Below are 20,772 nucleotides of genomic sequence, written 5' to 3'. Positions count from 1 at the left end.
CTAAAGAGCTTCAGTTACCTATAGTGCATACCCTTCAATCCTAGGAATCTTCAAAGCAGCACTGCTATGGGCCTATTTCTCAGCTGGGGCCTTTTTATTTTTACTTGTTATGTGCATCCAAACAAGTGCCACCTGGACACTGGCAATACTTGAGGTCTCCTATTGCCAAAATATGCTTTGAACATACTGTAACAGGCAGAGGGTAAAATTGTCCTGCACACATCAAAAGCATTATTGTCAATTACTGCAGTTTCAAAATGATTAATCTTTAGATGTTATTTGTAAAAATATAAATCAAAAGTTCCAGGCACTTATTTTCATTCGAGCTTAGGGCCATATTGTTGCATACCATTTAAAAAGGAGTTATGGACATTGAAGATATTTTGAAGTCTACTCTAAGGTATGGTCTCTTTGTATGCTACATTTGCAGGCTATGGACTGCTATTCCACTTTCCCACTCCTTAAGAGACGGTTTAATTTACAGACTTTTTTTATGTTCCATTTTCCTTCCTTACCAGTGGCTACTAAGGGAGTCCTGGCCTTTGGCTTGTGAGCTGACAGCCTGGGCTGCACAGTGCTGGACTGTGCTATGGTCTGGGGGGCTAACCTCCTCTATCTGGGGGATGGAGGGGTGTATGGGGGAAGAGAAGTTGCTTTGAGGGGACATGGGGGCTCGCAGCACTGTCCGTGGAAGGCCGGGGGAGTCTCCGCTGCTCCCACAAATAGTACTTGGTCTGGTTGGTGTGCCCATGGAATTCAATGGCTCATTCGGGAAGCCCTCTTTCGCTCCTTGTTTCCGCTTCCTGTACTCCAGCAGAGAGACCTAAAAAGAAGAGAAAACAGTTTTAGGAGAGGAGCTGTAGGATCACCAGGTTGAAACAAGGCCATTTTCTAACACACAAACACATTGGTAAGGCTGAATGTCCTTGACCGGGTATGTTGGGCCATGCTACCTCGATTCCTAAAAATGTCATCAAGGATTGTATTGCTTGCCCTGTAGCTCAAATTCCCTGATGGTTGGGCTGCCCACCATTGAATATGGACTTCCACACTGCTGTAAAGAAAGCAAATGCCAGTTTTAAACTGTCATAAAGGAACAGCTACAGTACAAGTACTGTACTGGAAGTACTGGGACATACAGCAAAGCTCATAGTTTAGGAATCTCCATGAATTAATATCAGTCAGGCACAGGGCTTTTTAAGATTAAATAAAGACCTGACACTGACTAAAGTTCAAGATTTTAAAAAGCCTTTGTCAGTTACCAGACGAACGTGCAGGCACGCCTAATATTGTAAGATGCCCAGGAATTTCCTTAGGAAAAACTGTGTGCCTAGGCTGGGGGGAGGGGGGAATAGAAACCTATTCAACAGCTGTACATTTGGGAAATCCCTACACTGTAGACAGTGGAAAGGAAATATTCCAAAACAAATAGTAAGACCATCAGGTCACCATGCAACATTTATTTGCAACATAGCAAGACATGTTCTTAATATTGTGAACTGAATGTGTGCTTTGAACAAACTGAAATCAGTAGCCTGTCCCTTAGACTCTGGATAACAATACCTTATAGAGAAGCCTAACAAACATTTATATTGCAGTGTTTCTGTATTTCTTGATAGGAACACCAACCACGCTAAATAATGTGAATGCATTAGACATTAACTTTGCTTGTTGATAGGCTTATTAAAAACAATCTCCCAAAAATACATGTTTCCTACTGTAAATGAAGCAACTTAAACCACAGATCCTGGCTTATGTTTCACAAAAGGTGCAATAAATGCTTCAACAGTTCAAATGGACATTCCTATTAAACCTTTACTGTAAGTTATACTATTTTTTATATTATAAGGTGTATCATTGCGTCTTCTGAATTTCATCCTTGTGCCATCCTGGTGCATATCACTCTTTATATGAAGTCTTATTATGTTAAGAGTTTATTTTCTGCCTTCATTTATGTAGGTTTCATCAGAGAAAGCAGAGTCCGTCAACTTCAAAGAAATCTGTATTACTGTAGCAGTGGCTGGGCAAACACTTCTAGAAAGCGAGGAAATTAAAAACCTGCCCGTGACCTTTACAGTGATAGGTGTGCGTTTTATACAGTGATGCAAGGACTTGCCTTCTTTTTCTGGGGAGGGTTGTGAGGGTGGGGTGGTGTTCCACTGTCAGGATAAATGTACTGCCTGTCTCCATATGGCGACATGGAGCCCTGGCCCTGCTCAGAGAGGAGGCCCTGTCCAGCACGACCAAAGAAGGATTCCGCTGGGGAGAAACTGCCCTCTGACAGAGACGGCCGCCTGTCACTGGCCGACCCCTTGCCAAGTCCCTCTGTGAGGTTTCCAGATCCCAGGTTAGCATTCAGTGGCGAGCAAGCATATATAAGATTGAATTCTGTCCTCAAGGCCTGCTCTCTTGTCTGTGCTTGGCTATCCAGACTCCTTCCGCTGAATACTGCCTCGGCTGCCCCGCTAAGAGGTAGGCCTACCCCAGGGCCCAGGGCCTCCTGCAAGGTAGCAAGGTCCTCAGCCACTCCCGGGGCAGGCAGCACAGGACTTTCCAGACTGGAGGAAAGGGAAAGATCTGGAAAAACTGCCCGGGATGGATCGAAATCTGTTCGCAGACAAGGCTGAAAAAGACAATGGGAGGACAAGTCAAAAACTCTGCAGGCCTAGTAGATCTCTATGATAGAAATACTTCATTTTATTATATAAGCCTGCTGGCTGGATCAGGTTCTTTAGTTTTGTGTAAGACTGATTTCTTTGAACTCTTTTTTTTTTTCCCCCAAATTTGAAATTACCAATTCTACTTTGTTCTCCACCCAGTCTTGATAAAATGTTAAAATAGCTTGGCATAAACTAGTACATTTTACACTGTGGCTATGTGATACTCTTTTCTGTACCAAACTGACAGGTTTCACCCAGTGCACTTCATGATCAAAAAAAGATGCTAACAGCATATGGAAAGACATTGACTACCACTTCTGTAAGGAGAAAGCTGTAGACAAAGTCCAGTAAAATTGATGATTGTGATATATATAGATATTGCACACTGAGAAAACAAATGCATGCACCCTGTGGGCAGTATGAGTGAAAGATATTATAAATGATCTATCAAAATAGAAGATGTGCATTTGTGTGCATTAATGAATGCATTCATAGGTAAAGCAGAGTTCTGAACACAAAAGCACATACAATTTGTTCTATTTCTGTAAGACTACGGAGAGTAAAAAAAAAAAAAAAATTGCATAGAAGAAAAAGTTCAATGAATTATCAAAGTCATGCAAAATGCTTTGGATTTGCAAAATGGATGAACTAATTGGAGAAAAAAAAAAGCATTCAAATGGGGGGGGAAAGAAAGGGAAATACATTAACATAACCAAGCCAGCTACCCGATTTCAAATGCCATCTTTACCAACATTGAATTCATTTTATATAATAAGCAGGGTCTGAGGTGTTTTTCTGAAGCTGTGACATTTCATTTTAATGATACTTTCCGATTTAGTTTTGGCTTGGGCTCAAGATTTCATTACATCTCAGAAAACCAGAGAATCCAGTTTACATTGTTACAGTACATGTACTGTTGACTTATTTCAAGAGGGCTTTTACAGACAGGACAGTGCTGTATTTATGAACTAGTAGGGGGTGAGCATGTGTGGTAAGCTGCAAATTGGTAATTTATGTGCACTTAATTTAAATTGAATGCGTTATCTTCTACAATTTGCAAGGATATTCTAGTCATGGATCTATACTTTTCAATAAGAGAATGGTAGAGAGCAACTTTCTAAGAAATTACTGAATACCTGTATTAGAATGAGAAAACTGCTTTTATCCTTATAGAAAACTAGAAGAAACCAATTATACTCCAGTAGTGTGTGGATTCAAAAACTGGATGTTTCGCAGTACATCATACAATTTTCAAAAAGCTAACTGTCAGTAACCCATTGAACTATGCCATTTAGCCATCTGACAAGTTATGAAATACTTCCCATAATAAAAAGATAAACTGAAATACAACATGGTGGTAACTCTGGGATTTACAGTGCAATACTACAGAATGGCTCTAAAATGTGTTCACTTTTAAAGAACATTTCTTCTGGGCCGTTTCCTTGACTAGGCAATGCATTACACTTATGTAAATCTAAAGCATTGCATGAAGCCAATCAGTGCAGTTCTCAATATTTAGCTTAGGTCTTCACTATAAAATGTATTTACAAACCCCTTTTGAGAACTCACTGATGGTGGTTTATAATGTACTGATCATATGGTACTCTGCCATTCTCATCTCAAATGTAAGAGGGAAGAAACTAACTTTGGCAACCCCGTCCTTTAAAATGTATGGGAGGACTCAAAATTGACCTCTTCCCCACTATTTGTATGTCAAACAATCATGCACAAATCACCTATTTTCTCTCTCACAGGAATCAAGAAAAACATGCATTTTGAAAAGAGATGAACAACAATCCCAGAAAATGACCCACACTTACAGTTACCCCCCTCCCACCCCCCTCAGACCTGCTACACTTTGTATGCTGCTATTCTAAGTGAGATACTGTGATAACTACCTCTGGTGACAGGGACTCGGGCCTATGCGCAGGGGAACTCTCTGGGGAGGATATGTTCTAGAGAAGGGAAAAGCATCTTGTTATTGGATTTTTATTTATTTATTTTTGTCAAGGTAGCAAAATAAAATAAGCATAAACAATGCCACAGCTTTTCGAAGCAGAAGCAAATGATTTGGTTAGAAACACAGTTTGAGCACATGAACAGTGCTAATCTTAACAGTTGGAACAAATTTACCCAAATTCATATAGCTTAAATCAGGTACCCAAGTAAACACTCCCTACTCAGAATTAATCTTATCATTGAAGAAAAGATAAATGGATCTTAGTAACAAGTCACTGTAGTTATTTAGTTCAAAAGTGTTTTAATATCTGGATATGAAAAGTACAAATTGAAAATGTTTACAAACCAAATCATACAAAGCTGTGGCATAATGTTAGGCAAACATTAAAAAAAAAGGAAAATAGCTAATTTTTAACTGTTCTTAAAAGTAACAGTATATTTACAATGGCATGAGACAATGATAAACCCTTAAATGTATCAAATGAAAGTTGACAAAAACATGAAAACATCTAATGTAAACAGTCACATTTAAATGGAAATCTTTGCGTGGATATTTTAACGTGTTACATTACCTAGTCCAAATATTTCAGTATGTTTTACACAATCAAATTTGGTTATATATAAAGCACAACATTGAATTTGAGTAAGTAATTTTGTACTAAACAAAAGGTCATGAACCCAATCATTATGCAATATCTGGAGTGAGTTATACAGCCAAGTTTTTTTAATGGTTTAAGATGAAAAACTCGAGACAGCAACTAAAAAGGTAAAGTAATAAGCAAAGTAAAGCATCATGTAACCTACACATTAAAGATGTGGCAAGATTAAGCAGGAGATGTTGAAAAGTTGTAATAGTGGTGATTTTAATAGCACTGTCATGTTGATATTTCCTTTACAGAAAAGTTTAAGGAGAAAAGATATACAAATGTGCCTTCTCTGTGGATCTGTCCAAAAGAACTTGCATGAAGCCATGCAGTGGTTATATGGAAGTTGTCCCCCTCTTCCTTCCTTCTAAAGGAATGCTAACCCCATCCATTGATTTTACATTTCGGGGAAACTTTTTTTTATGTTTTCCCGTAATATAGTTCTCTTTGTGGTCATGAAATGTGCTGGATGGAGGGCAATGGAAACTGAGCTCCTTTATTCCTAGAACTGAGACAGTGTGGGCCACTATCAAATTATTACTGCTGTGCTCCCACTTCAGTGAACACTGTCAATCTCCCTGCTTCTCACACACTTGGGCTCTCTTCTGAAAGCTGTCACACAGTAGATCATAGGTAGTGAGTAAATTAAAGGATTGTTTCCTCAGGTTCAGGATTTTCATCTGGTCACTTGTACACTTACCTTTTTGCAAAAGAGATGTCAAAAGCATGGGGTGTTCTCGATTTTCTTTTACCCATTCAAATGAAACCCTGGTTTCTCCAAACAGCACACATTTCTTTAGCCATAACTGTTTGTTAATTAATCTTACAGGGATTAATAAAAAAGGCAATTTAACAGTGGGCACATGACTAATTTGGCTCAAACTTGGTATCCCTGTACCATGTGAAAGCTGTAACTAAATATCAATTAGCAGCAACCAATTGTCTTTTCTGTGCAGCATAGCTATACAGAACTGATCTTGAAAAACCTATGCCCAAATTGTATAGCCCTGTTCAATGTATAAAACTGATAATGAAGGCTAATATGAAAAATGTAAGAAAAAATATTAAACTCTTGATGGTCTGGTAATCAGGGAGATGGAGAATCTAATTTTCTCCTGTGGAGATGACAGTCTCCAAATATTTGTGGGACACTTTATAAAATTTCAAATGCCTACAGAATGGTTACATGCCTTATAAATATCCTCCTGATTCAGAGGACATTATACTGGACTTAACCATCCCTCAGCACAGTGCTGGGACTACATTCTCATGACACACAGACATGGTTATAATTACCTCAAACTGTAACGGGGTATTACAGTGACTGGCAGAGAGGGAGTGAAGGGGGGAATAGGGGAGACTGTATCCATTGCGTTTCTCCTCTTCATCCAAAATGAGGGCACAAGAGGCGGCCAAGAGAGGTGTGATGGTGTCTGTGGGCAGTGGGGGTGTGATCGGAGAAAGGGGCCGGGGCAGCTCTAAGGGGCTGGTTTCTGGGATGTACTTTGATTTCCGCTTCTTAAAAGGCGCAGTTAACTCTTTAAAAGGGAGAGAAATAATATAAACCCATAAAAACCAAGAAAAATTAGATTACCTCTCCTGCAAACAATTAAGAGTAATAAAAGGACATTCTAAGACATTCAAAATACAGAAACAGAATAAATGACAGAACACATTGCGCGTTATTTTGAAATGGAACAATGTGACTTGTTGTCGTCAGGCATGGTGGGGACAGAATACCTGTTTTGTAGGGGTTGGGGTTGGAGGAGTTACTGCTGTTGCAACTTTGGTTTGATGAGTTCGATTCTGTCCCGTCCTCTGCACTCTTCGAAGACATGCCTTCGTCCAAAGCTTGTTTGATCCACCGCTGGAAAACAGTAATTTGCACAGGATTGACATACACTTCCATTTCTTCAGTACAATCTGATTAATGAATTGATTTTGCCACATTTCCATAGCCATAGTAAGTGTAGTTAATGCACTAATGCTCAGAGTTGCTACTGAGAAAAGGGGACTCTTGGTACTGAGTCGATTAGAAATTCTCTAATTAGGGGAGAGGAATGTTTACAAGCCGAGCTAAATTTAAAAGCATAATTAAATTGGAATATCACAAGACTGAGACGGATCAACTATCAGTCATAAATCCATTTCTCCACACACTATATTAAACTGGCCAGAGAAGCAGCTGTTTTAACCTGCATAGCCTGTTGGTATCATTGGAGCACCACATCGTACATAGACCCACCTTCTTAAAAGAGCCGTAAGTGCCATCCACATTTACGGGACGCCTGCGTCTCTCTGGGGTGAATGGCGATCCGAAACGGATGTAGTGTTTGGGGTTAGTGCAGATGAGGGGGGAGTGGGTGAGACCAGGAAGCATGTTCAAGGTAGTGGCCAGCACTGTCGGGTCGGTGGTGATTCGCAGAGGTCGGTCGATCGGGCACTCGGGCTTCTCGATGACCTTATCGTTTAACCACTCTGTAACTAGATACTGCAATACAAGAAGTACAATCATTGATAAATGTCACAAAAATAAATTGGAGATGGTGTTTTGTGTTGGTTGATATGCTGGGGACAACATTTCAATAAAAAATAAGTACAACAATTAAACAGAAAAAATTACATTTAAGTTAATGTTTGACAACTGGTATTGTGATATCCATGTCCTGAAGAATCAGTAAGCAAAAAATACACAGGCCCAGAGTTTCTAAATTGTTCATCAGATACAAAAAAACATTGCAAAAGTCCTTAATGGGAGAAAAAATAATCCTAAAATAAATCCCTTACCTTTTTAGTTTTGGGGTATCGAAGGTTTGCCCTGTTACCCAAGGCTCCAGAAACACCTGCCCCTGCCCCATCTACGTCCATCAGGGGGCCGTTGATCGGTAGCCCCTCTGTACTGCCAGGATCAGCACCACACAGGCCAGGAGTGCCTTCCTCCGCGACGGCCTGCCCCTGCTCTGCCGCCTGCTGTGCCAGGGCCTGCCTTTGCCGACGAGCACGCTGGGAAGAGCTGGAGCGGTAGCGGGACATGCGACTCTTGGGTCTTGGCTTGGAGGACTTTGCAGGAGCTGGTTTGGCAGGAACTTTTTCTGCCATGGGAACCAATTCCTGAGTGGGGTCACAACACAAGGCGAGGTTTAGATCTAATCTCTTGATGGATGACGAAACTTCTCACTACAGTATACTGGATTTCCGAAAAGCAATCCCCTGTATTGCTAAAGATTTTAAGTTACATTACGTGGAGGTAGCCTCAAGTCACGAACTTCACCAACAGTCGGCTATCAGAGAAAACTGACATTTCTCCAGTGAGCTGACAACTGATTTAGAATGACCTTTGTTATATAGGGAGGAACCATTTTATATAGGGAGGAACTCTTGGAAGCAGGGCAGTGAGGGAGTGCTGGACACTCACTGTGCTGTAGGAGGCACGGCGCGTACTGACTCCAGCCCCACTGCTCTGGGGTGCCTGGGTCCCGGGTGGGAGGAGGACGGAGTCTTCCAGGTCCTGGGACTCTGGTTTGGATTCCTCGGCTGCCGGGTTGACGGGACTGGAAGCTGCCCCAGAGCTGCTCAAGCACCTGTCCTGGCTCTGGATGTTCCTCCTCTTCCTCTTCTCCAGGTTCTCAAACACGTGCATGATGGCCTCAGCCTTTCGGTCATCTCGTGACTGGGAGAGGAGGGAGGATAGTGCAGATCATAAATACCCATGTGTGCGATAAGTCTTTCGGATAGAAGTAACCCGTACAGGCCTCTGCTTGGGGTGTTGGCTGAGTAACACCCTGTTTTCCAATGGATCCCTAAACAGCACAAAATCGGTGGAATGATACCAATGAATGGTATCAAGCTTCTCTTGTTCAAACTTCAGGTGTTAAACTCAAATATGACACCTAGTGTTGGAAAAAATTAATTGCAGTAAGGTATTCTCACTTCAGCTAAATAAGATATTTAATTTCTCACTTCCACTCAAGAAGTAATTATAATGGACAGGTTGTGGGAATGTTGCCAAATTATGCACAATAATTAACTAAAGTAAATAGGTGTTTATACCCGTCTGTTTTGTAAGGCTCCATACTCATCAAGTTCGGCTTCTTCACCTTCCTCAAGCTTCAGTCCTTCTCCATATCCATCCTAGAAAAGAGCAATCATTGGATGACATTAGTTCTATGCAGCAAAATGTGTGTGTATGTGTGGATCTAAACAAATACGCACACAGTAGGTTAAGTACTTAAAGAAACATGAATTACATAAATATCCCCCCCAGAAGTCTTATTCTCTCACAAAACAAAAAAAACCATTCACATTACATGACTGCCAATACTGTTAATCACAAAGAGGTGGAACACTTTTCAGCTCTCTGCTGCAGCCACCGATCTAGATGCTTTCTGTGATCCATTTACAGGGACTATAGAAAGTATTGGACTTTTTCACATTTTGTTGTTACAACCTGGGATTTTATTATATTTAAACAGGATATTTTCTCCCTTTGATTTATACAACACGATGAAGAGGCAAGAGAGTTAATGACAAAAATGTCTCTGTAGAATCACCTTTGGCAGCAATTACAACTTTTGGGTCTTTTGGGTTAAGGCTCTATCAGTTTTCACACGCAATTTCCTCATTCACAAGCTGTCACGGGCATAATTAATGATACAACACCTTTACAGGGGCCGTATTTGGTCCGCGGGCCTCGAGTTTGATACCCCATGTCTAAGTCTTCATAAAGCTTTCATGAACCAAAACCAGACAAGCATAACGCTGCATCCTGGAATGGGCACCCCTGAGCTGAGCAGCCCCACCAACCTCTGTATCACTGGCTGCATTGAGGACACCCTGGTGGTCTTTGGAATCTGTTGGATCCTCTGGCTGTTGGTTACTGTTGTCGTCTGACACGCTCCCCTGTGTTCCCACCTCCAGCTCTTTTCGCCGGGCTTTCCTGCGCCTGGTCTCTGCCCCCACCTGTGCGGGCACTGGGGGTTGGGGCGGGGGAGGAAGCAACTCCATAGGACTCAGGTTGTGCTTCTGTACTGGGCAGTTCTGGTTCCCTTTATGGCACGCACAATCCACTTTATAATTACTGTAGTAAGAAAATGCATTAAAATTAGAGATACAAAATTAAAGGCATCAGGCAGGGGTCCTCAACTATTTTTCACCACAGGCCTGTTTCAAAGGATGACATGAACCAACGGGCAAGTCAAGCCTTTATCTTTGGATGCATTTGACTTGGAAGTTTTGTTAACGCTTTTTGTTTCAAAATGTCAACAAACATTTGTGGTTTTGCAGACTGCTACTGTTTGTGTGTACAACATAGGTTTTGTATTATCATTTCAACACAGAACAAAGAAAAAATGATCGGTTCATTGAACAGTGTTTTGCACTTTTTAGATATATAAATGCACTGAGTGAATTTACAGTTGATGTTATTGGAACTCTGCAAGTTGTAAATTCATAAAGTGCAGGTGACTGAAAGTGTGTAAGCTCTTAACTTTAATAACTTTTTTCTTTTTTGCTATGGACAAGTGTGTTACCCAATGTTAAAAAGTAACTTTTATCCAGTGTTTTAATATTTTCTTAATCTGTATTGCTTTCTTTTTGCAATTTCAATTTGCAATATGCAGATAATCTGAACATTCCCCCCTCAAAAAAAAGTTGTTTCAAGCAGCTGAACATAGGTGTCCCAGGCCACACGCAGGCAACAAATTAACCTTTCGCGGGCTGCCTATTGAAGACCCCTGGCATAAGGTGACAGATCTACTTCTGCATGTGAAAAACACCTAGGAATGTGTTAGTATTTCAGTTTATGAAAGTTGTTCTTAATTACAAGGTAAATCAGATACTCACCAACTGTTAAACTCATAGTCAAAGCCAATGGTTACTTCCAAATCTTTTGTTATGTGGGTGACAGCATAAATACATAAGTGGATCATCCCATCAGCAATCATGTGTCGAACCTTAAGGACAAATGGGAGTCAGCTTTATGAAGTGAACCCTACTGCAAAATCAGGTAGATCAATTAAAAATGTGTTCGTGATGTTAATTTATGCTAGATTAAAAGCAGTACAACTACTTCACTTACAGAGACCCAAGCAAAATATTTTTTCAGGCCAGGTACAGCTAATATGAAAAAGCTTAGAAAATTGTAACCTTAATTAAGAACAACCTATATTGTTATTTACTTACTAGCAGACACTCGTACCCAAGGTCACTCAGTTGATTATAAAAAAAATAATTCCTTTTTTTAATAAAGCAAAAAAAAAAGAAGATACATCTCATTTCCAAACAAATTCCTTGCAAGAAAATGATCTTCAACATTATCCCATAATCATAAGATACAATGTCAAAAACTTGCACTTACCTCAGCATTTGGAGTACAAGACCTTCTGATAAACCTGGCATCGTTACCAAATGTCCTGGCATCCACACAAATTTCAACGTCATTAAACTTGGAGTAGAACAGCACAAAGGGGTATGGTCTGAGAAACAAAAATAATGGCAAGTTTAGACATCTTATCTGCGGTTTGTCATTGATGTATTCCACCTAACTAAATATAGACAAGCGGCATAAGATGTTAATACAGCAAAAGGCTGTACACATTAGAGTTTTCCCAAAAGCTGCAAACATAAGAGGACTTGATTAGTACTACTACTGACTGTATCTAGTGATAGCTGTCTTTAAGAGTTTGACAGGCCACAAGGGTGCACGTCCGTATGTAACCTGCAATGACATGTGACCCAGTGTCAACAATGTATGTCCAAAAAAGTGGAAAACAGCCTAGTGAAAAATACCTGTTGTGATAATGCATCTATACATCTTGTTTATAGGAATCTTACTTTTTAAAGAAATGCCCATTGACTTCAAACTGTTGCTTGAGCATGACCTTCCCGCGGTACTCGATGATCAGTGTGTCGGGAACCAGGTCCCGGGCAGCTCGAAGGATCTTCCTATGTTTCTGCACTCGAGTCACCCTTCCAAGCTGCAGCTGGGAATAAGACACACAGACACAGACACACACAAACAAAAAAGAGAACAGCAACTCAGCAAAAAGTTATATAATTTCACCAAAATTCTAGTAAAAAAGAAATGCATATAATTTACTAAAACAAATATATCAAACTGCTTAAAGCCTTCAGTGTTTGCCTGTATTTTGTGGAGTTCAAACAATTAATCTTCACTTTATTGAGCGTTAGAAAATGTAAAGCTATGCAAGAAAGGAGGCAGTTTGGGGGAAGCAAAGGAAATTGCCTTATTGCAAACATTTCTAAAATAATATTTATTTTATACTGAGTATTCATTGCCAATATTCATTGTCAACATCTCTTCAGATTTAAATTAGTATGATAAATAATTGAGTACTGATGGCTTAGAAAAAGAAGAGTTGACCAAAAAGCTAAGTGAACAGGTGCAATAGTATTGAAAATGAAGGGGGAAAGGTAATCCAGGCACAAACTAATATTGAAGGAACATTTCATGATTCCACTGCAATATTTTAAAAACTCTCACTAGTTGCCATTTCATCACATACGGACATTCAGGCCCTAAAGCCCAAAAAGATCAAACAAGTTTAAGGCTTCACAATGAGAATGGAATTCAGATTATTCCTGTAAATACAACAAAATCCTTGTTGTCTGCCTGGCTCACCTGCATCTGAGAGCCGATGACAGTGTTGTTGCAGGCCAGCTCTGTTTTGTTGATGGTGTCCATGGCTGCGGTCTTGCCCACCGAGTCCTTGCTGGTGATGCAGTGAAGCTCCAGCAGCGTCTGAATGTCTGCGCTGTACTGGTTGGAGAAGGCCTCCTCGTACTGGTCTGTCCACAGCCGAATACGGGTCTCCCAGCCCTCGGTGGTGTTCTCATCCAAAGTGTTTGCCTCCGTTGTTGAATTCTACCCATAGACAGCAAGGCATTTAAAAAATACATTAGAAAAATGGCAAGGAACACGTAACGTTACTACTGAATAACAGGATTTTCCCTACATCACAGTTAACCTGAAGAACTCAACTAATCCATCCAGCTTGAGGGTGCCTTTATTTTTCTTTAATAGACTTGGTTCTGCATACCTTCATTCGCATGGATTTTCTAGATCCCTCACGGAAGGCCTGTGAAAGAATAACAGGTAATAAAGTGAAGCTAAAGAAAAAGGCTTTTAAGATAAATGGAATGGAATAAGATTGGTTTGAAAACTATTAACTTGGGGTTCTTCTCCAAATGCATTTTTAATTCTAAAAACTCCAATGGCTGAAAGGAGAATGTGATACCTTTATTTTCTTTGCCTTGGGTGCACTCCGTGCTTTTTCCGTGCTTTTCTTCCTTTTCTTGGGTTTGGTTCTCTTGACGCGGTTGACGGTGAGGGTGATGCTGGTGGGGGTGTGCTGTGTGGCAGTGTAGGACACAGTCGCTGGAGACACCTCCTCGTCCCCGCTCTCTGTGGCACTACTCTCTCCCCCTGGCCGAGCACAAGGGATGACATTTTAGCCGATGCATCCTAACCGACCGAACAGACTTTCTTGTGTATAGTTTTTGATTGCATGTCGCCTTTGGGATTCAGGGGCCTTCAGATTTTACAAGCTTATGGATCTCAAAGCACGACACCAGCAGAGCTCCGATTCATAAAGATATATTTTTTTATTTTCACAAACAAAAAAACTGTCTTAGTAACAGGTGGGCTTTCTGCAAAAACATTGCATTCGTATATATATATATTTTTTTTTTAAATATATAAAATATATATATATAAAAAAAATACATATTACAGGAATCTACATGCATCTACATCGTCCTGATTGTGATTCTGTACCAGCACCCGCTTTAATTTACAGGCTAACTGTGGAGGCCAACCAATAAAGAAATGCCTTCAGACACCTTTGTTAAGTTGTGGTAGGTAAGCAATGGAAATGTATGCCAAAGAAAAAGTTTTCCAAATTAAAAACCTGAGGATTAGATTTATAAAGAGATGCAGATGTGCACACCCACAGTGACGTGCGCATTAATGTGAACCATTCCAAGTGCAGTTTTTCATAAGCCTTTCATTGAGGGCTGCAACTTTAAATCATTCCTTTAACTACACCAATATTCAGCTCTGCCGTAAATACCAATTTCCCAGTGTAGTTAAAGCAGGCTTTGTTTTCTTACCAGACACATTTTCAGTTTTCCTACGCTGAACATCACCCCCCTTCCTCCGGTCCAAGCCCCTGCAAACAGAGAATAAACATATACATTTATATATGTAACAGTACTCCTCACAAAATGCAATCTGGGGGGACTTCAAAAAACAAATCTGGTAAAAACCCTGACAGCATATACGCCCTGACCAATGATTAGAATACATTTATATTATACGACAGTAGCTCTCATATGCTGCTAACATTTTTGTGTTTCTCCATAAACTCTACAACCATTGTAAGGCTAAAGTAATTGGCCATTCAGTTATGCTTCAACATGTGGTGTCTATCATTTCTCTCCAGGGAAGCAGAATCCCCTACCTGCAGTTTTCACATTTGATAAGGAAGCCATCCTGAGTCAGACTGCAGTGACACCAGCTGGACACATTGTCCTCATCAGAGGAGCTGTCACTGTCAGCCGAATTCTCCTCATAGCGAGAGCGCACCCCGTTGAGCTCAACACGAGGAATGATAGTTTGTGTGGGTGGAGATGCCGGTGGGGTTGGGGGAGGGGGCGCGCCATAGTTGTGATCCTGACAACACAAAACAGAAGACCGTCTCATCTTCCAAAAAAATGTGTTTCAGGGGAGGGAAAAAAAACAACAACAAAAAACATCAAAAATGAGACAGACCTGCAACTAGGGATGAATTTTCAAACCAAAGTGGACTATTGAATTATATGTATACAAAGGGAAATCAATTTGACAATCAAGTATGGATACTATCAGAACATTTGTAACACTGTTCAGGGTTTTCAATCTTGGATCATTATTCAATGAATCTTATGGCTATCTTGCTGTGCATCCACGAACTATCCCATTTATTCCGGTTCTCTAGCATCTATGAATTCAGTGACATTCTTAAACCGATGAGAATTGTGCAGTACCAAGGTAGCAAGATTAATATATTCTAGGTAAATAGAATCTGTATTGCTGGGAATCGGATTTACAGGAGCCACAAATCCTGTTACAGAGGAGGTCGGTGTTTCTCGGCTGTGTAAATATATAAATAGCTGCTAAGCCTAAACTGCATTTCAACCAGTACAGTACTTTCACTGGCAGAGGTGTGATAAGGAAAAGGAGCTCATTATGCCCCTGCGTTGGCTTCGGTGTCTAATCTCATTAAGAAAGAAGGCCCTACTCACAGCATAGGGTAATCCCCGATACCCATGATTCTGAGCATTCCCACAGCTGTGATTGGAGTAGGTATCCTTCTCATTGACAGCAGGGCTCGCTTCAACTGACTCAGGGCTGGACCAGGAGAAAAGAGGGCAGAAACAAAACCAGATGTAACAATTTTAATCAACATTGATTTTTTAAAGAAAATCCTGCTGCGCATTTGGTGAACTGCGGATGTTATCCTACAGAAACATTAAGGGTGCTCCCTGATACTCAGCATAACATTATGGCCCTCTTCACTCTTAATGCTCTTCTTAATTAGTTACTTAAATTCCAAGTTGTGAAGAGATCTCCATACTTGCTAAAAGTGTATTTTTAGCAAGGAAACACACAGGAAAAGCACCAAAATGATTTTCTTTCCTCATTTTAAGGAACTAAGAGGACCCATTAAGCATACTTAATGGATGTCTTTGGTGTAGTCTTACAGCAATCAATGAAAACTACATAAACTTTATATAACAAAGTATCATAAGTCAAAACAATCAATCCAAGTGAGCCATAAGATATGAACCATACTGAACATGTGCAGGTGATTGATTTGAAAGCAATATGTTATGATATGATAGTCCTCAGGTATAGATTGTCCATTTCTCAGAATCCTGTTTTATTCTCCACACAAGCAAAATAAATGTGTCTAAGAGACTTTAAAATTAAGTCTTAATACCTGCTTAAACGCTATGGATTATTTTAGCGGTTAAATATTTTACTGATGTGCTAATGTCATGTGCAGCACTTTAAAATATAAGAAAAGGCACAATGTATATCAATGATTACAACTGCTGTATGTCAGCTATATTCCACCAATGGAATTGCTAGTTTGGTTTTCTCAGCAAGCCACAATTCATACCATAGCATTCCACTAGATGGCGATATATAACTGCATGCAAGATAAGCCCCTATGTGTAGTATTGCTATAACTATCCCACTCCTATAATGACTGAATTCTTTCAACTTTAGCACATCAAAATGTCAATTTCTGGCACAGACATATGTAACATGTCACCGCAGTAGTCTTGTGAAACATGTCAAAGTGCTGTACAACAGGAATGTAATCACAATACAAACAGCAATATGGAGGCAAAAGCAATTCTTTCATCCATTAGCTTGCCAAAATCATAACTGGATGAAGGGCGTACATATGTTTGTCAACGTTTAGCAACTCAAATTAAGCTGCCAACATGCAATATTTTCACAGTCAACTGTTATTTTCAGGAAGTAAAGTCAGTTAACAGATTTATCATTGGCTCAAAAAACTGCAGTACAAATGTTATGACTTCATAGTTAGTCAAAACTGCACCAAATGCACTCAATCTGATTACACAGGAAGGAACAGAGCTGTGGACATTGAGCCTGCTCCTAGGTTAAACTGGAAAGATTATGGTTATTTTAGCAAAGCATTTAATTGTATACAAGTTGTATGTACAATATTAGCAGCATTAAAAATAACCCTCCTTTGATTAGCCTTCCTCACTAAAAGCTAGACTGAATTTTTTTCTTTACTTGATCCCTATTATTCAGCAAAAGGTATAAGCCACAGAAATATTAACTATAAGGTTTTTGCATACAGTAAGGTTAATTTAAACCTATTGATGACACTAACTCATCTTCCCACTGCAAAAGAATAACAGTGGAAAAAAATATGAAGTTCAAGTTTAAAGCATGTGGTTTGAGGACTTTGTACCTGCCATGTTCTCTCCACTCAACTCCAGTTGGAGATATTGGGGGTCAATGACCTCTAAAGGATTTTAAAATTGCCATCTCAAAGCAGGTTACTGGTTAAACTCTTCTAGTGCAAAGCACTTGTTTATGTTTCTATATATATCTGAAGGAAACAACCTTCACTGCAGACATGCACTCTTTCGAAACTGATGTCCCCGAGTCTTGGTTTCATACTTGGTTTATGTATGCTTTTGCTATCAAAACATACTTGATAAAAAACCCAGCTGCTTTGACAACAATTGCACTTTTGATGGAGAATTTCAACAGCTGATCAAGACCAAGAGTGAAGATCGAACTCCTTTTGCCATCTCACAAATCCTTTGACACTCATAGGAAGTGCATCATGGGGATCCTCAAGTAGACCTGTATACTTAATTCTCAAATACACACACTAAGAACATGAAGTTTACAAAACTAGAGGGGGCCATTCTACCCATTGTGCTCATTTGGGGTCCATTAGTAACTAAGTGATCCAAGGATCCTATCCAGTCTATTTTTAAATGTTCCCAAATTTTCAGCTTCAACCACATCGCTGGGGAGTTTGTTCCAGATTGTGACAACTCTCTGTGTGAAGAAGTGTCTCCTGTTTTCCATCATGAATGCCTTGAAGCCCAATTTCCATTTGTGTCCCTGGGTGCATGTGTCGCTGCTGATCTGGAAAAGCTCCTCTGGTTTGATGTGGTCGTTGCCTTTCATGATTTTGAAGACTTGAATCAAGTCCCCACGTAGTCTCCTCTGTTCCAGGGTGAAAAGGTTCAGTTCCCTCAGTCTCTCAGTAGGACATTCCCTTCAGACCTGGAATAAGTCTGGTTGCTCTCCTCTGAACTGCCTCTAGAGCAGCGATATCTTTCTTGAAGTGTGGAGCCCAGAACTGTACACAGTATTCCAGATGAGGTCTAACTAGTGCATTGTACAGTCTTAACATTACTGCCCTTGTTCTAAATTCTACACTTTTGTACTCATGTACAATGTAAATGGAATGTAAATTCTCTGTCATGTGCATGTTGGCATTGCATGACAAAGAAAAAATAAGTGTGACAGATGTGCTTTGTTCAACATCCTGTCCACTTTGCAGAAGGGACCAGAAGCTCAAAGAGGAGAAGGAGGTGGCAAGTACTCACTCTGATCCAGCAGCCATATCGGAGTAAGACGTATCTGGTGTGGTGACTCCCAGAGGGATTACTATGCTCATGACGTCCAGCACAGAGGTGGGGGGGGGGGGGGGAGGGGGAGGGGGAGGGGAGGGAAGGGGGGAGAGGGGATCACGGGGTCCAAATTGCAGCAGCAGACCACTCCAGGGGCGGGGAGCCGCAGTGCCGCAACCAGCACCTCGCGGACATCAGGAACCCTGAAACGGCAAGAGGTTGGCGGTCAGACACCTGCCTGCACTGATCTGCACTTATAGCCCCAGAGAAGAGTTCTGTAGACTGGAAACAGCCTGGACTTTATTAGAGCAGTCAGGCCAGGACTGAAAAGTACATCCTACAGGAGTGCCATCTCAACTTCCCCAGCATGTGGCACCAACTTTCAATTCAGGCTCTGAAAGCAGTTTCCGCGAGATCCTTCAAGGAACAAAGTCACTAGAAAGTCACTAGCATTTTGGATGCAAAAGCTAGTTACATGACCATCAAGCAAGGAATTTAAACTGTTAGTTGCTTTAAAAATATATACTATAGGCATACACTTCAAGAGGGACTTATTGTCAAGAGAGACACTGAATATCTCATAGTTCTTGGCTACCATTATGAAGAGGGGTTAGATGATGTGGATAATTTAATAGTGAACTATAACTACCTTATATAAAATAATTAAACACTCATTTACTGAATATCCACCAGTTGAGGAAAGTCTAGTGATTTATTAACATTTCAGGCTGACGTGTAGAATGAAATGAAGCGTCTGATTTCTCCTAAACCAATAAGCCATTAAGAACATTCCTGTGCAAAGGTGGAATGTGGGAATCCCCCAAAGATTTTACATTTGATTCTTACCCTTTATGGTGCAGATTTAGCTGAAACTATACCACATAAAAAATATTTTAGTAGATTATGCCTTTTTTTATAGGCATCACCAATGAACTCCGATATACACAAGCACTTTGCTATAATTCTGTGATGTGCGAACAAGAAAGAGAAAAATGACCATGTCACTTTCCTGCTTCAGTACTGAACTCATATCCTGTTCATTCGAAAGGTTATTTGAAAACAGCCTAGCCTCATCTGCACCACACAGAAGTAAAGAGAAAACACGGACAACCTCAGTACCACTGCAACTCTTTACTGCAGTCAACTGGTATTCACATCATTCAGCTCAGTTCAGCCTTAAATGGCAAGGAGACGAAAAGATCATTGATACATTCCCTTGTCTAACATGACTGTAGGTCTAAGTCTCTCCTAGGGGCATTTCATAACAACTACAGCAGAGCCACAGGCAACCCTGTCAGAAACGGTGAGTGCTTTCCACTCGGTGAAGGCATTCAGACACATTGGAAAGTCCAGCTGCATCGGCCTGAAACTTGGTCATTTGTTTTTTGGCAGCGCTGGGCTCATGGAACAAGCCAAGCAAAATATACTTCAGGTCTCTCAGAACGTTTCTGGAACAGCAGACATGAGGCAGGATAAATGATGAACACTGCTCAGTGTAAATGTCCTACTATTATACAGAAAATAATTTGATTTAAACTGAACCATTATAGGATGAGATGTATATATATTTTGTTTTTAAACAGTTGTTTACATACAGAGGTTATGATAAATATGGACATTGTAACAAGCAGTGCATTAATTAATAATCGCTGAAGTAGGATTTAATGGGTTGTTTTTTTTCTCACCCATAGTGAAAACTAACAAGTTTACATTTTACTACAGCTTAAATGTGTATTTTAAGCCTATATGATTATTTTTAAAAGCTTTATAAGAATACTCCTCCCATCCATCCTTAAAGCCACAATATAAAACAATATGCTTCTCTACAGTCAAGATACAACACTGGTATCTTCTGCTTGTTGCTCTTGGTCTGAATACAATGGGCAAGCTACAGTCATGTGGAAAGAGAGCTAAGTTTAGCGAGACTTGTCTCAAGTTAATAAGGAGGCAAGCCAAACATAAGTGTGTCACACACAAATGGTCATGTTAAGTTATGTCAATCCCAAGTTTTTGGAAAATTTACTTGGAAAGAAGTTTGCTACTAGCACACAGCTGGGCAGGACACTGACTCACTACAAAGCAAGTCATAATCATGAAGATCTAAAATAAAATCTAAATATGTACACTAGGCCCAGTTATTGAGTGCCACAACCGTGATATAATTAACCTTAAATCACACACTGAAGCATAAATACTTAGCAGCAAACTGTCAATGTTTGTAAGAAAAGGGACTGACAAAAAACCTGAGCCAGTTAAGATTTACTTGATGGCTTGTGCACGTTTTCAGATCAAGCTGGTCTCTTTCTAAA

General features: G+C 40.2%; 1 protein-coding gene across 5 annotated transcripts in view; it reads right to left on the bottom strand.

The window, feature by feature from the left end:
* The window catches only part of setd5 (SET domain containing 5), a 43,517-nt gene that overhangs the window by 4,756 nt on the left and 17,989 nt on the right, over positions 1–20,772 (bottom strand). For 2 of the 5 annotated variants that reach the window (XM_066698353.1, XM_066698357.1), the window contains exons 2-21: positions 18,440–18,666; positions 15,566–15,671; positions 14,743–14,984; positions 14,393–14,451; positions 13,519–13,706; positions 13,321–13,359; positions 12,903–13,145; positions 12,095–12,243; positions 11,619–11,736; positions 11,105–11,214; positions 10,067–10,340; positions 9,314–9,394; positions 8,679–8,933; positions 8,051–8,374; positions 7,509–7,754; positions 7,004–7,130; positions 6,560–6,801; positions 4,559–4,615; positions 2,117–2,623; positions 516–823 (exon numbers count right to left, since the gene is read on the bottom strand). In XM_066698353.1, the coding sequence (XP_066554450.1) occupies positions 516–823; positions 2,117–2,623; positions 4,559–4,615; positions 6,560–6,801; positions 7,004–7,130; positions 7,509–7,754; positions 8,051–8,374; positions 8,679–8,933; positions 9,314–9,394; positions 10,067–10,340; positions 11,105–11,214; positions 11,619–11,736; positions 12,095–12,243; positions 12,903–13,145; positions 13,321–13,359; positions 13,519–13,706; positions 14,393–14,451; positions 14,743–14,984; positions 15,566–15,671; positions 18,440–18,510 (3,746 nt within the window). In that variant the 5' untranslated portion in view covers positions 18,511–18,666. The remainder of the gene's footprint in view (positions 1–515; positions 824–2,116; positions 2,624–4,558; positions 4,616–6,559; positions 6,802–7,003; positions 7,131–7,508; positions 7,755–8,050; positions 8,375–8,678; positions 8,934–9,313; positions 9,395–10,066; positions 10,341–11,104; positions 11,215–11,618; positions 11,737–12,094; positions 12,244–12,902; positions 13,146–13,320; positions 13,360–13,518; positions 13,707–14,392; positions 14,452–14,742; positions 14,985–15,565; positions 15,672–18,439; positions 18,667–20,772) is intronic. The other 3 variants (XM_066698354.1, XM_066698355.1, XM_066698356.1) reach the window with 3 other exon arrangements.

The sequence above is a fragment of the Amia ocellicauda genome, chromosome 3 (assembly GCF_036373705.1).
Source record: "Amia ocellicauda isolate fAmiCal2 chromosome 3, fAmiCal2.hap1, whole genome shotgun sequence".
NCBI lineage: Eukaryota > Metazoa > Chordata > Actinopteri > Amiiformes > Amiidae > Amia > Amia ocellicauda.
This window is presented reverse-complemented; position numbering and strand designations above follow the sequence as displayed.